The following is a 15,098-nucleotide window of genomic DNA, read 5'->3' on the forward strand; positions in this document are numbered from 1 at the left end:
CTCGGAAAGAGCCAACAGTGGCAATTTTCTAGGATGAAAGGAATGTACACATAGTAAAAACCACAATAATCAGACACACAGAACTGTGTCTCTGTTTAAAGCAAAGACGGTTCAAAATTAAAATAAACAATGGAAATTGTGACTAATATTTCTAATAATGAGTGCAACAACAACAACAACAACAACAACAACAGCAGAGTGCAAGTAATATCGAAAGAAATTTCTCATCACTAACACTCAGAAATTTATTTCAACAATCAAGTGTTGTGGAAGATGTAGAGCACAAAACTTGCAGATTTTATACATTAAATTTCTGTGAGAATACTTTTCATTCATGGTATAAATTAAAACTCACATAATTCAGTACGAATTCAAGTGAAATTATGAAATTAAAGTTAGTCAAAGTGTGCAAACTTAGGGTAGTTACTATGCTTCAATATTTATAGAACCTCTTAGGAATTTTGTTGTCATTAATTTTTTGAACATCACGATGACTGTACTGAAGGACAACTGTTACAGTTATGAATCATGGACATGAAGAAAATATTTGCTATTAAGAAATTAAAAACCTGAGACAGTCTCAATGGAAAAAACGAGAAACGCTTTATTAGACATTGGAGAAACACACACTGATGCAAGTCTATGTCCTTTTTTTTCTTATTTCTTGTATGGAACACTTAAAAAAAAAAAAAAAGGGGCATTACCGGTGTTTAACTGTACTTCAAATGTAAAAAGGAAAATACTAATTAGATAGGAGTGCAGCTCCAAAACTCAACATTACTGATGCAAAAATCGGGAACGGCATGCCATGCCCTAAATTAGGACTCCAGTTAACAGCGTAAAACATCACTCCTGGAAAAAAAGAAGTCTACTAATTGGATAAAACCATGTTAACCCAAAATTCCTGACAATATCTATCAAGGTGACAGTGAATATGCACACGAAAAATCCCTATGTAACAGTAAGGCAGCTATACTCAAAGATGTGTCCTTAACTAAAATGTTACAATTGTGGCTACAGAAATAAAAAAAATTTCACACTTCAATTTACTTAATGACTATATAATTACTCTACAGATATCATCATGAAATAATCTGAACGTTAAGCAATTGGAATGTGCAATCACTAAACAACCAACGTTCTTTTTCCCAACAATATAAGGAAGAAGATAGATTGCTACTCACCATAAAGAAGACATGTTGAGTTGCAGACAAGCAGTATGAAAAGACTATTACACATTTAGCTTTCAGCCAGTCTTCTTCAGAAAAAGAAAACGGATATATAGACACACACACACACACACACACACACACACACACGACCACCATCACCAGCAGTTTGAACCACAACCAGCCAGTACACATTGACGAACTATATGAGCACTCAACTTTCTAAAGGGTGTAGGTTTTACCTGTAAAAAGTCTTCTTGCTGTGGATCCTTCTCAAGTGTAAGATAAAATTCACCTGTATCACTATCTTCAGGATAAATTATTGAACATATTCTTTCAAATATGAAAACTGGTGTACGCATATCATGCAGACTATACTTTTTAACAGCATCAATACAAATTGCCATAAATTCCTTTGTTTCATCTTCTGTTCCTGTAAAATATTTTTGATACATTAAGCCTACTTCAAATAAACATAATTTATAATTAATGGGTATCTACACTTCTCTATATTTTCAGCATGAGTTGCTTGAGACATAATTTTAGCTTCAGTACGGCAGTTGACAAATCAATACAGCAGAATTGCAAGTATTAGTATTAGCTGCAAATTTGAAATATAAAATACAATTTCTCTTTAAAGCGTAATCTAATCTCTTACCTGTTGTTATTTCCTCCAATATTTCAAGGAGCTTCTCTTGAGTTTCATCAATAAGCCTTGTTCTCTGGATCACCAGTCTTCGAAGAGATACATAGCCATTAAGAACAGCACTGACAAGCTGGCCTTTATATTGCTGCTTGATACAGTCTTGTTCCAGGAACAGTGCAAGCAGTTCTGTAAGCATCTTCAGGGCATACCCTAAAAGCACAATTTGTAGGTTCAGTATTACAACCACAGGCAGTTGAGTTTTACTTCTGTAATGAGAAAATTGAACTACTTTGGAAGTTTCAGTTTCATAACTTATCTCACAGCAAATCTCAATGTACATACTATAAATTTTGGTATAATTCAGCCAACATGAAAGTCATCTAGCCTCAGAAACGTCTGTTGGGTGTTTAATAGGAGGTAGGTGGAACAGGGTACGAAAGCGAGGCCATTTGTTTACATTCCGTTGTACTTATTAGTGAAATTTTCATTCTACTAGGTTAACACACTTTGTGACTGTGAATGATGACATAATTAGGAAGTTTAGTGCTTATTAAAAAGAGCATTGGCCACATACAAAAAAGTACATGAATGTAATGTGGAAGAATTAACTGAACAGAATAAAGTGATTAAGTTTGAAGTTTATCATCAGGTGTTGGAGAAGCTGATTACCCAACAAAAGGATATCACAAAATGAATTACTACTGAATTTGAACAAGTTTACTAGAACTTTCCTAGATGTCTTGGCCATAAGTACCATATGCAATCATTCAACCAATAATGTTGTTACTGCTGAGCCCCTATGGCCAGTGTTCTTGGCAGTTGGGGTATGTGACCACAATTCTTAATGTATTCCCAAAGAAATAAATCACAAGACGTTACATCAAGTGACCTAGGGGGCCAAGGGAATAAAGCCACATTTTCACCTCTATGAGAAATCCAATGATACAGAAGTTCATTTTTAGGTAGCGACAAACATCGATGCTCCAATAATGGGGGTGCCGTATCTTGTCGGCACATGAAATTAGCACTCATGCTGGGGAGGGGGGGAGCAACGACAACCCACAACTGCAACATATCAAGGCAAGAGGGAGCTGTCACTTTCTTTTCACGGAAGAAAAATGGCCCATACAGCTTTGCCTGGGGCACTGCATGGTATACATTAACCTTTTTTGAATCTCGTTAATGTGCCACAATTTCATAAGGATTTTCAGTGTCCCACATGGGAGGTTGCTTTGTTGTTGACTATCAGCTTGCAGGCAATATATTTATCCTCCAGTGCTTCCTAGTGTTGCTTAAACATCGATAGTTGACACATCTGATATTATCGATTTTATTTTTAAAAACAGTCGATGTATTTATTGAACATTGATTGTGTTGGGCAGGCATTTTAAATGAAAAATATATTTCTAAGACTTTTTATTGCTTAAAATACAACAATACAAGATATGCAAATTTTGTTTTATAAAAATTAAGGTATTTAAATTCTTGTCCCTTGGTCTGTCGTTTAAAATACAATATTACAAGATAATCTAAGGTGTTTATATTCTTCTCCTTTAGTCCATTGCATTTTTAAGTAATTATTATATCCTGCCTTGGAGAAAACCCTTTCTGCAGGAATTGAAGTTGCTGGACACCACAAAAATTTAATGGTCATTACATGCAACATACTGTTACATTTTGCACAATATTCTAATACACAAGCAGGCTTGTCTGTCACAGGTTTTTCAAAATACTGATGTAGGTCAATTATGGAATCACCGACTGGTGTAACAGCATCGACATTACACTGTTGCTAATTGGACAAAGAAAGTAGATCATCCGATTTCAAACTGTTAGACTATCAGTAGGTGTATCAGCACTGCTAATGGATGCTCCTGTTTCAGGTATTATTCTTGTAGTTGATGCGATGATAGCAGCATACTCTTTCTGAAGTACTTGTGCAACATTATGTTGCTCGTGAAATGTCCTGAAACAAGTTTTTTAAACCTAGGATCTAATAATGTCACAGGCATATTAACAGTCAATGAGTTACACGCTTTCACTCTTTCACTGACTGATTTAATCAGGGAATTCAGAACACTTTGTCTTTCATTAGTTGTTAAGGTGCTTTACAAGTCTGAAAACTTTGCAGCAATACCTCGTATAGGACGTATAATTAAAGGAAACAGTGCTGTACGACTTAACTGAGATGGTGGTGGTTGTTGCTTCTCTTGTATAGCTAAGTAATTTTCTGCTGTGAGGCTAGGCAGTGCTTTTGAACTTTAATTGATCGCAATCTCAAGCTAACTTTGTACTTCCAAAATTCTTTTGACCAGGTGGCATGAGCTGTTCCATCGAGTTGGCACCTCTTGTACCAGTCTCAGTTCTTTTTTGTTTGCTCTTTTTCAAACATTGTGCAATTTGTCACTGGCTAGTGTAGAGTTATGAAAGAAAGTCACAAATGGTCGTTGTTTTCAGTAAAAGTTTTTGAAACTATTTCTGCTCTGAAACAATCTTGTACTGTTAAGTTGATGCAGTGGGGAAAACAGGATGAATGTCGAATCCTTAAGATTTAGGCAGCTCTTTCATAACTGCAGCGTTGTCTGTAACCACTATTACTGTCTTATCACAGATATTGTATTCTAGTAAGATTTGATAGATGACCTGAATAAAAAAAAAAGTAATTTAATGTCAAAGTAACCTGCCAGAATGTACAAAATTTTGCATAATATTGTCAAAAAATGTCTTTTTTTTTTTCTTCAACGTCTTGTTATCTGGAAAATTACTTTCATATATATAAAAAAAAAATTCTCATAAAACTGGGGAACGTATTTATTGTCGATGTTACGTTGAGCTTCAGTGTCTAGAAGCACGGGGAAAGCATGAAGAGGAAGAGGAAGAGGAAGAAGAAGAAGAAGGTCACCATAAGGAATAGGGATGCGAGAGGGGTAGTGTTTACTGGTTTGCCATGCAATGCTGCTACCTTAGGTGTACATGCTTGCTGATGAACTGCAGCAGACACGGTATAAACTGCACATGGGAGTAAAACTGCACATGGGAACAACAAGATTCAAACTGCATTGACGAGATCAAGGGCGGCTTCTTCACTCCTTATGTTTTTTCTCAGTAGAAAACAGAAGGGCCATCACACTACCGCAGTTTTACAGCTGCTACATCTCTGAGATCGGACTTGTGATCTTAGTGCAGTCGACATAAAGTGTGTAGTTTGTAGAGGAGGAGGAGATTAGTGTTTAACGTCCCGTCGACAAAGAGGCCATTAGAGACGGAGCGCAAGCTTGGGTGAGGGAAGGACGGGGAAGGAAATCGGCCGTGCCCTTTCAAAGGAACCATCCCGGCATTTGCCTGAAGCGATTTAGGGAAATCACGGAAAACCTAAGTTTGTAGTTTGTAGAAGTTTTGTTGGGGGAAGCGGGCAAAGTGGTATTTAAAAAAAAAAAAACAGTGGTACATCCATGAACTTGGAATATTGTGACAAACCATGGAAGATTTTGTGATGGCAGTTACATTTACCACTGTACCGTCCACAGCTCATGCACCAATTAAAACTACAAGTGGCGCTTTCAATTTTCCATCACAGTGCAGCAAACACTGGTGTTACTTAAACATCGATAAACTATCGATAGTATCTGCATCATCATCACTATCGGTAGTCTGGTTTAAGTATCAGTAGTCCTATCATTTATAATAAAATTCTTTTTGACTTGGCGCCTGAAAAATTGTTGGTCTTCCAGTGATGACAACTCACAGTTGTGTGCATCTCATACTCATCATCAGATTCTTATGGTAAAACCTACACATGTAAATAACATGGATTTGTCAATGCTCGTTATACTGATTTTCATCTTCAAATGTGTGAGCTTGCTTACTTGTAGCAAGGAATACAAATGTAAATAAGGCTGTTGTAATACAACGCATTTAGTAGAGGAAAAAAATGACATTTTAATGTTTGTTAAGTGTTCTGATTGTACTGTGTAATGCATTTTAAAATAAATACAATTCTTGTTGTTATTAATTAAACACACCTGCTACTGTCCTCTTCTGTTTCTGAGTTCTCATTGCACTAAGAAGTGTTTCCAGTTGTACGTGTTAATGTGTAAAGTGATTTGAAAATGCAAAACCCTGACTCAATCCTAATGCCCCTGTGTCACTTCTGCTTTTGCCCATGATGTGGTTGATTAGCGGAGTTTGTTCCTTCAAGGTCACATCAGCTCCCACAAAACTGAATATAGTAAAGGCACAACCCGTCGAGTGTCAAGTTTTTTTATTTGTATGGTGACTGGACATAATCACTAAAATACTCAGCTGTATTTACATGCTATCTGCTTTCAAACCATTGCAGTGCATATTCATAAGTAATTCTGGTGAAATGTGAATGTTTCAGTGGAGTTGATTGTGAACTCCAGATCTTGTAGATATTTCAAAGCTCTTGCCCGTTAATGCTGAAACCCCTTGTTTGAAATTTGTGCAGGGGGTGATAAACTCACCATTATTTTATTATTATTTTCTTTTAAATTTTATTTTATTTCCCAAGGTGCCTCGGCAGCAGAGCCCACGGGCAAAACAAGTGACACCTGAGGTGTCCCAAGTGACGTGCTGGATTCTCCACCACTGCTACAGCCTGAGGCAGCCATAAGTGCATTCAGCTATTCGTGAATTGTAACCAACTCCTCCTGTGTCAGCACATAGCATGCACATGTCCTCATCATCCTGAGGAAGTGAACTATAGAAACAGACAGAATCCCAGATATGCAACTTGCTACCCTCCTGATGTGTCACCAATGGACACTGATGCATTAATGAGTTATGTAGCTGGCTGTTCACAGAGCAACTACTGCACTATAGACAATGAATTTACCCTAACAAAAACATGAGATTTAACCTGTTAAAACAGAACAGCGTGCACAGAAATTAATAAACATACTATGAGGAAAAGATAGAAAAAGATGAACATTTAACTTGCCACTCTGTAGATGAATATCAGTGGAGAGCTAGCTTACCTTGCAAACTGGAGATGGAAGAAGGAAGATTATGGTATAATGTCCCATTAATGACAAGGTCAACTGGCACATAGCTCAAGCTTTGTCTAGGGAAGGAAATTGAGGCCTATCATTTTCAAAGCGCTATCACGGTATGTGCCTTAGCATTTTAGGCAAACCATGGAAACCTGAATCTGGATGGGAAATTGTAATGTCCTTATTCGACAAGCAAGTTCAGCATTTTAACGACTGCAGAACATCGTTCAACCACTGCAGATGGAGAGATGAACAAGATGGAAATATGAGCATGGCATTAAAATAAGCAAAACAGAGAAAAATCACTAGAAGAGCATTATGTCTATTCATATAAAAGATTTAACTCTTTTTTTCTCAATACACTGCTCTGTCCAAGAAAATATGGTAATAAGAATATACTGCTAGGTCTGGTACTGGACTGAGAATTATTTCCAAGACAGATGCAGCATACTACCCTGTACCAAGAGTTATTCACAGACAGAGAAAAGTTTGTGTGTACTACAGGGAAGTTGCTGTGGCTATTTCAGTTCATGTTATACATTAATTACTTATTGGATGATATGCTTTAAAAGGCTGACGAACCATGGAGGAATTATCCTAATGCGATGGAAATTGGTAGATGTGATGTACATGTACAGACAAACAAATGATAACAATTTCAGAAAAGGGATGCTTTATGCAAAGAGAGAGCACTGTAAATTGATAAAGTCAGTAATGCATTGGTCCATCTTTGGCCCCTAGGCATGCAGTTATTTGGCTTGGCATTGACTGAAAGATGTGTTGGATGTGCTTCTGAGTGATATCATGCCAAATTCAGTCCAGGGCGCTAATGACCATTGAAGTTGTGCGCCCTAAAACCACAAAAAATTCAGTCCAACTGGTGTGCTGAATTACATAATCCTGAGCCCATAATGCTACAAAATTCTCAGTTGGGGAGAGATCTGGTAACCTTGCTAGGCAAGGTAGGATTTGGCAGGTGCGAAGAGAAGCAGTAGAAACTCTTGCCATGTGTAGTCGGGCATTATCTTGCTGTAATGTAAATCATGGATGGTTTGACGTGAAGAGCAACAAAATGGGGCATACAATATCATTAACATACTACTGTGCTCTGGATGACAACCAAAGGGATCCTGCTATTAAATGAAATGGCACCCCAGACTATCTTGGGCGTCAGGGCCATATGGCGACAAATGGCTCTGAGCACTATTGGCCATATGGCGACAGACAGGTTGGTATCCCACTGCCATTCTGGGCATTTCAGACATGTCTTTGGCCTGGAATCTCAGTGATAGCAGCAGAATTGTCTGCAGTGATGAGTCCTGCTTTGAACTGAGCCCTGATATATCCAGCAAAGATGTGTCTGGAGCTGACCTATACAGCATAGGGTACCAACCTGACTGTCACCTCCCATACAGACCAACAACCAGGAGTGATGGTCTGGAGTGCCATTTCTTTTCATAGCAGAACCCCATTGGTTATCATCTGTGGCACCCTTAAAACACAGCAGTACGTTTCATGGTCAGGAATCCTGTGCTTACATTTCACCAAGATAATATCAGCGCACACTCCGCTGCAGAGTGAAAATCTCATTCTGGAAACATCCCCCAGGCTGTGGCTAAGCCATGTCTCCGCAATATCCCTTTTTTCAGGAGTGCTAGTTCTGCAAGGTTCGCAGGAGAGCTTCTGTAAAGTTTGGAAGGTAGGAGACGAGATACTGGCAGAAGTAAAGCTGTGAGACCGGGCGTGAGTCGTGCTTCGGTAGCTCAGATGGTAGAGCACTTGCCCGCGAAAGGCAAAGGTCACGAGTTCGAGTCTCGGTCGGGCACACAGTTTTAATCTGCCAGGAAGTTTCATATCAGCGCACACTCCGCTGTAGAGTGAAAATCTCATTCTGAAGTTAATACCTACCTGCACACAGTGAGATTTTCTACTGCTTATATTCATGCTTGCTAAACCCTACCTTGGGCAACAAATCTCTCACAAGTTGACAACATTTGGAGGAGTATAAGCAGGGCCCTCCAAACAATCCCAGGATTTTGATGATCTAATGTTCCAATTGGACAGAATTTGGCATGTTATCCTTCAGGAGAACATCCAACAACATGATCAGTGCCAAGCCAAATAACTGCTTGCATAAGGGCTACAGGTGGACCAATGCATTACTGACTTGCTAAATTTGTGAAGCTCTTTCTCTTGAATAATCATATCATTTTTCTGACATTGTAATTATTTGTTTGCCTGTACAAGTAAATCGCATCTTTCAATTTTTGTCCCATTTGGAAAGTTCCTTCGTGATGAAAAATGGCTCTGAGCACTATGGGACTTAACGTCTGTGGTCATCAGTCCCCTAGAACTTAGAACTACTTAAACCTAACCTAAGGACATCACACACATCCATGCCCGAGGCAGGATTCGAACCTGCGACCGTAGCAGTCGCGTCCTTCGTGATGAGGCTTCTTTTTCTTACAGTGTATTAGTTGCTAGATAGGGATATGAGTGTTACTACACCAAAATCCAAGTCCAGCACTAACTCACTGTGTCACCTTGTTCACTGCATTCATCTTAAGGGATAAAGAGGGGGGAGGGGGGGGGGGGAGGAGGGTCACAACATTAACAGTTTTGGAAAAAAATAAATTGCAATGAAATCCAGACCATTAGCTGCTTACAGGCGTTGATAAATATCAATGGGGACAGTTGAAAATGTGTGTCCCGTCATGTCTGAAAGAACAGATCCCATCTTCATATACACAAGACTTACCAGCCAATGATCTTCAGTGCGGATGCACTCACATTACTCAAACTCTTACGGGAATCAGTATACTGGCTGCCACGAGTGATGAGTATAGTGGGCAGGGGCACCACAAATGTAGCGTGTGGACAGTAAGTTGGAAATCTGGGTCTCACAGGGAGCATGCCACAAATAAGTCCCTACAGTCGCACTATCTTCTGTGTCCTCATGAGTCAGTCCGATAGAGCATCTGCAATGTAAGCAGGAGATCCCGGGTTAGAGTCCCAGTGGGGGCACACATTGGCACACAATGGTCTGGATTTCATTGTAATTTCATTCTTTGAGAGCTGCAAGATCTGTTCTTTCGGACATGACCAAATGAACAGATACCATCTTCAGATAGTTTTAGGCTTGTTCATTTCAGAAGAGAGTGTAATGCAAACACTGAAAAATCTGAAATGGCATTCATTCTGAGAAAAACATCACATACCTTATGAAAATTTACTTGCAAAATTTTCAAAAACCACTTTAGAGAGTAGAAAAATATGAATATTCTTAAGCCCTGTACAGGTCATTAATGGAGATGAAATTACACTAATAACAGCATGCACAGAAGCAGATAAGTAATAATTATTCCCACACACCATCCATAAATTGAAAACGATGAACCCCTTACTATTATTATTATTATTATTATTATTTTTATTTTTATTATTATTATTATTATTTAAAAAAAAAAAAAAAAAAAAAACAGACTTCAATATATACCAAATTTTAGTTTGAAGATTATGGATGTGGAGGTCAATAATATCTAACATGGAATTTATCTCTAATTATAGTTTACGATGATTCTCGCAAATCGAAACTATATGCATTGACAATATACAGCAAGGATCATCCATTACAGTACCTTGAGAAAGGTTCGAAGTTAGAGTAGTCTCTTCAAGGTGATGTAGCTCCTCAATCTCCTGTGTAAGAAGGCCAGCTATGTGTACTAATATGCCTCTCAACGCTAGGTACTCTTTCCATGGAGGAGGCTGAATTAAGGACTGATACAATGAGAGATATTCAGCAGCACTCTCTCCAGCAGTACTAAGCTCACGAAGATATGCTGTTAAGAGATCAATTATCTGCAACATAAAGACAACATGATCAGCAAACAAAATATTTAGTACACATAAAAGTTGAGTATTCATTAAACAGCCCTTACTATACTAGTTCGTAATACTTAACCAAGGGAATCTCCCTGCAGCCTGATGAATTCCACCTGAAGGTTTGATTTCCACATACAGTAAAACCCTGTTTACACACTTTTCAGTGGTCTGACCCAAAAACATGTAATATGTAGGAAAGTGTAAAATACAAGAAAGAATAAGAAAAACAACAAGCAAAAATGAATAAATTACTCTTGCTGTCATTCTCTTTATAATGCTCAAATTATGAAATTAAAACAAATTGTACTTTTTTTAAAAGTTCTAACATAATTGTTTTTATTTTTTTCTAACATCAATTAGCTCTACTCTTTCTTGAAACCACACTAAAAAGGCATTCATGTTCTAATATGACACTTATTATTGATAACTGTTATAAACTTATGGTACATAAAACTTGAAACACAATACTGGTTAAAGCACTAAGTTGGTAGTCTACGTAAACATAGAACAATAAGCACAAAATACAAAGCTTGTTGCCAACAAGGTGGTCCCTCGGTTCAGAGACATCCAGGGTGAGAAAGAGGGCAGAAATTGTCGTTATGTTACAGAGCATCTTGAGGAGGAATGTTTACGAGTGATATCATGTTGTACCAACATAAGACTGCATGCCTAGTGTGGATTAGTGTATTTCATGCAGAAGTAACAACTATTCATGATGGCCTATTACAGAGATGGCCATCTTCAAAAGTGGTGTTTATTTGTATACATGTCTGTGCAATCAAATTAAAACTGTTGTATTACAACACCGTGAGCAGAAGAAGATACCTACTAGAGTCATTATTGTCAGATTGTGATTACCATTAAGGCAGTGACTCAGCATATTTATACTTCTGCGCACTTCCCAACACAACATACCTATAATACAGGGACTACGATGCAACACGCTGACAATGAAAATCTGGCTTACTGTGCGAACGGTGCTTTATGTGATCAATAACTTTGTGTATAATCTGTGTTTTCTGCTTTTTCCAAGGCTGACTTTGAGCAGAAATATGATGCACTTTTTGCAGAAATCTGTATGAAAATCAGTGTTAAAGATCGTGATAACGTCAAAGAAAACTTAAAATGTGGGAAATGTACCACAGAATTGTTAGTGACAGGAAAGCATTGTATTGAGGTAATAGGAGTTCTGTTGTGTCCGACAAAAGTGAATGTAAAAAGACGGAAACGTAAAATGTGGGAATGTAAAAATGGGTTTTTACTATAACAGAATGGGATTACTTCTTGGTACAATAGGGGAATGTTGTCATTGTACAACAGCAAAAGCTGGAAAATAATGTTAAATACAATTTGCTAGACACACTGTTCAAAATAAGTATGCAAAGCAAAGTGAAATGTGCACTTTTAACAGCAAGCAATATAAAGCATTCGGGAAGGGGTTGGTGATGAATTTTTAAAGCACTAATGACAATCGTAGCACAGCACTGAAAGGTATTATTCATCTTTAAATGACAGGTATAACTGATCTTATGATAATGCATATTGTTTTTTTTTTTTTTTTTTTTTGTTTAACACTGTTATCCATATTTACTTTAATTACTTTTGGAAATATCCTCAACTCTGTCTCATTTAAACCGTTTAAAGTCGTTATTACATAATTTATTTATACAAAAAATGGAAATAAGATGATGATGATGACGTGAAACATCTTTGGACAGGTCAGCTGTGTACCAATGAATTCAAGAGCCTAAAATTTTGGTGATCCAGTTTTATTAGCACATTCTTTTTACTCCGCTTGGTTCAAATCAACACCAACACAACTGCTTACATTATAGACACTGTTCATGTATTAAAATGCTATTTCAATTCTCTTAACAGTTAAAGACTTGCAGAACAGTGGAACAACAGCTTAACATTGACCTTTCCAATGAAGTGTTAGGTGGCAACGAGGCACACAAAATGACAGAGTCCTACTTTCTGTGTGTCTATCTGGCATATAATACTTCACTTCATATTGGAAGCAGGAGATGGTCTACCCTTACATCAGCAGATAACTACCATCCGCGAGAAAGAAAAAGGAGCGAGTTTAGTGTCCCAATGACAGAGATGTTATTAGAGATTCAATCTCAGATGGGCAATGGCAGATGCATATATTGGCCATACTTTCGTTAGTGAATTTATCTCAATAATCAACAAAAGAAAAGTTTCTCTCTCTGTATTTCTGTTTTATTTTTTGATAGCAGAAATTTATTCTGATTACATATGAAGGACAGATGCACAAGATGATCAGCAGTCACAGTGCCATAAGACACCTATCCCTTTTCATGCAAGTGTATAATCATGAAAGACATAGCCATGGTAGCTCTCGTATATGGATCTCATGGCTAAACCATTATTGTATCAGAAACTGAAGATCACTGATTAGATATGAAATGTTTACAGAATACTTGATGTCTCATGGTTGCAACTTCATTTTTATAGTGGATACAGAACTCTCTTTAGAACAGTTCTTGAGCATTGTTCATCAGTGTAAGACCCTTACCGGTAGGATTAATAGAGGAATTTGAGAAGACCCAAAACGTAGTTAATCAAAGTTTCATTTAGTAAGTGCAAGAGCATTATGGAGTTACCCATTAAACTACACTGGCAGAAACTACAGGAGTGCCACATGCATCATGGAGATTGGAGATATTTTACATTTCATGAAATGATAATGCTGGGAAAGTCAGAGGGATCAGAACTCATATGGAGGCTTATCAGCTCTCATTCTTACTGAGAACCATTTTCAAATGGAAAATTCATAAGTTTAAATGGGTTTGTGGAGTATTGATGTATTTTGAACAATTAAACCACAGTATTTGTTGGACCAACACAAAATGGTGCTGATACACACGTGCACAGTCAGGAACAATGGGGTAAAGACTGTTTAGTCTCTACATACATTCAGTCTAGCTATGATGTATAATTTCAACAGAAACTTTATGTACAGAGGGTAAGAAATCCAGAAGGATGCCTCTTGTTGTTTCACCACTGTCTTCCAAGACCCTATGATGGATATGGGAGAAGTTGTATGTTAACCATAAGCACCTTTTTTGTACCTACACATCATAGTAGCATTTGTACAATCAGGATGACTGTGCAATGAACATACTGCTCAGTCATGTATACTTTCATTGTACAACCCTATCCGAAAGTACCCATAGTCATTTTACAATACAGTTATGTCGAAACCACATTTATTCATTTATTGCATATTCGAAGACCTGTGACCTAGTATTTTAAAATATGTCATACATTCTACAGTTTTCATCATGTAATAGCATAAATTATTCCACTGTATTGTTCATCAGTGTAAGACCCTCACCAATAGGATATTTTTTAGCAAAAACTGATTAAGGAAATAATAATGAGTTGAAAAGAAAGTTAAACAAAACAGAAACTGCAAATTAGTTACAGGTTACAGTGTGTGATAAGTAAAAATGTCAGTAAAGTAGAAGAGCAAAAAAAAAAAAAAAGAAGATAGGGAAGTGCAGATCAAATAGTTGCCTGCCACTTACAATGATCTGCTCTCAAAATAGTGTTTACTGTTTTGTCTAGGTCTGCCCACTGATCTACATTCCTACGCAAGTTATAAGTGTTGTCGTTTGCTATCCTTTGTCATCTAACCTGTGTATGAGAGATGAGGTGTGGTATTCCATGTTTGGGGTGGCCAATTTCACTACATGCATATTCTTGGCTCAGATGGATGTTCATCTGATTTAAGCATGTTGGATATGGACCATGTCCGGTTAGTAAATGTATCATTTTCTGGCTTGGAGTAGTGTGCTGTATTCCTAATCTTTCCCGTATGTTGGAGAAGAACTTAGACTGTCTTGGCCTTCTTACATTCCCCTAACTCTATTCTTACAACTATTCTAATTAGCAAATAAAAATACTCCATGATTTTGTGCAGAAAAATTGGAGGCTCGTCCACTATTAGAAGCTCAAGTATGACGAAGTGTTGTGTTCAAGGAAATTGTTAGTTAATTTTTTGTGCATAGGTTGTTGCAATATGCCACTGGCTTTCTCCTCATATCGTGCATGGGAGACTGTTGACACTACCACGAACAGGTTATTGCCATATACTGTAATTCTGTCAGCATAGTGAATGCTCTTTATGAGATGTAATAAAGGTTCTACTACTAGATCCCAAAAGATGGGAATACTTGTTGGTTCTTGTGAGGATCTCTTATGGAGTTTTTTGACCACTACTGGTTCCATTTGCCATTCAACAACCCTGTTCCAATATTACTTCCATAGGCTGCAGTACAGCATGGTGTTACCCACAGATCCATTAGATGAGCAAAAAGAGCAGGCCAACCGAGGCTGTCCAATGTACGTGCAATGTCT

At 37.6% G+C, this 15,098-nt stretch overlaps 1 protein-coding gene across 1 annotated transcript in view; it reads right to left on the reverse strand.

Annotated features, from left to right (window-relative positions):
- LOC124556456 (protein purity of essence) overlaps positions 1 to 15,098 on the reverse strand; it is a 443,522-nt gene that overhangs the window by 52,324 nt on the left and 376,100 nt on the right. Inside the window, exons 68-70 of the mRNA XM_047130407.1 lie at positions 10,466 to 10,685; positions 1,828 to 2,025; positions 1,412 to 1,602 (exon numbers count right to left, since the gene is read on the reverse strand). Coding sequence (XP_046986363.1) covers positions 1,412 to 1,602; positions 1,828 to 2,025; positions 10,466 to 10,685 — 609 coding nt within the window. The remainder of the gene's footprint in view (positions 1 to 1,411; positions 1,603 to 1,827; positions 2,026 to 10,465; positions 10,686 to 15,098) is intronic.

This window comes from Schistocerca americana, chromosome X, assembly GCF_021461395.2.
Source record: "Schistocerca americana isolate TAMUIC-IGC-003095 chromosome X, iqSchAmer2.1, whole genome shotgun sequence".
NCBI classification, from domain to species: Eukaryota; Metazoa; Arthropoda; class Insecta; order Orthoptera; family Acrididae; genus Schistocerca; species Schistocerca americana.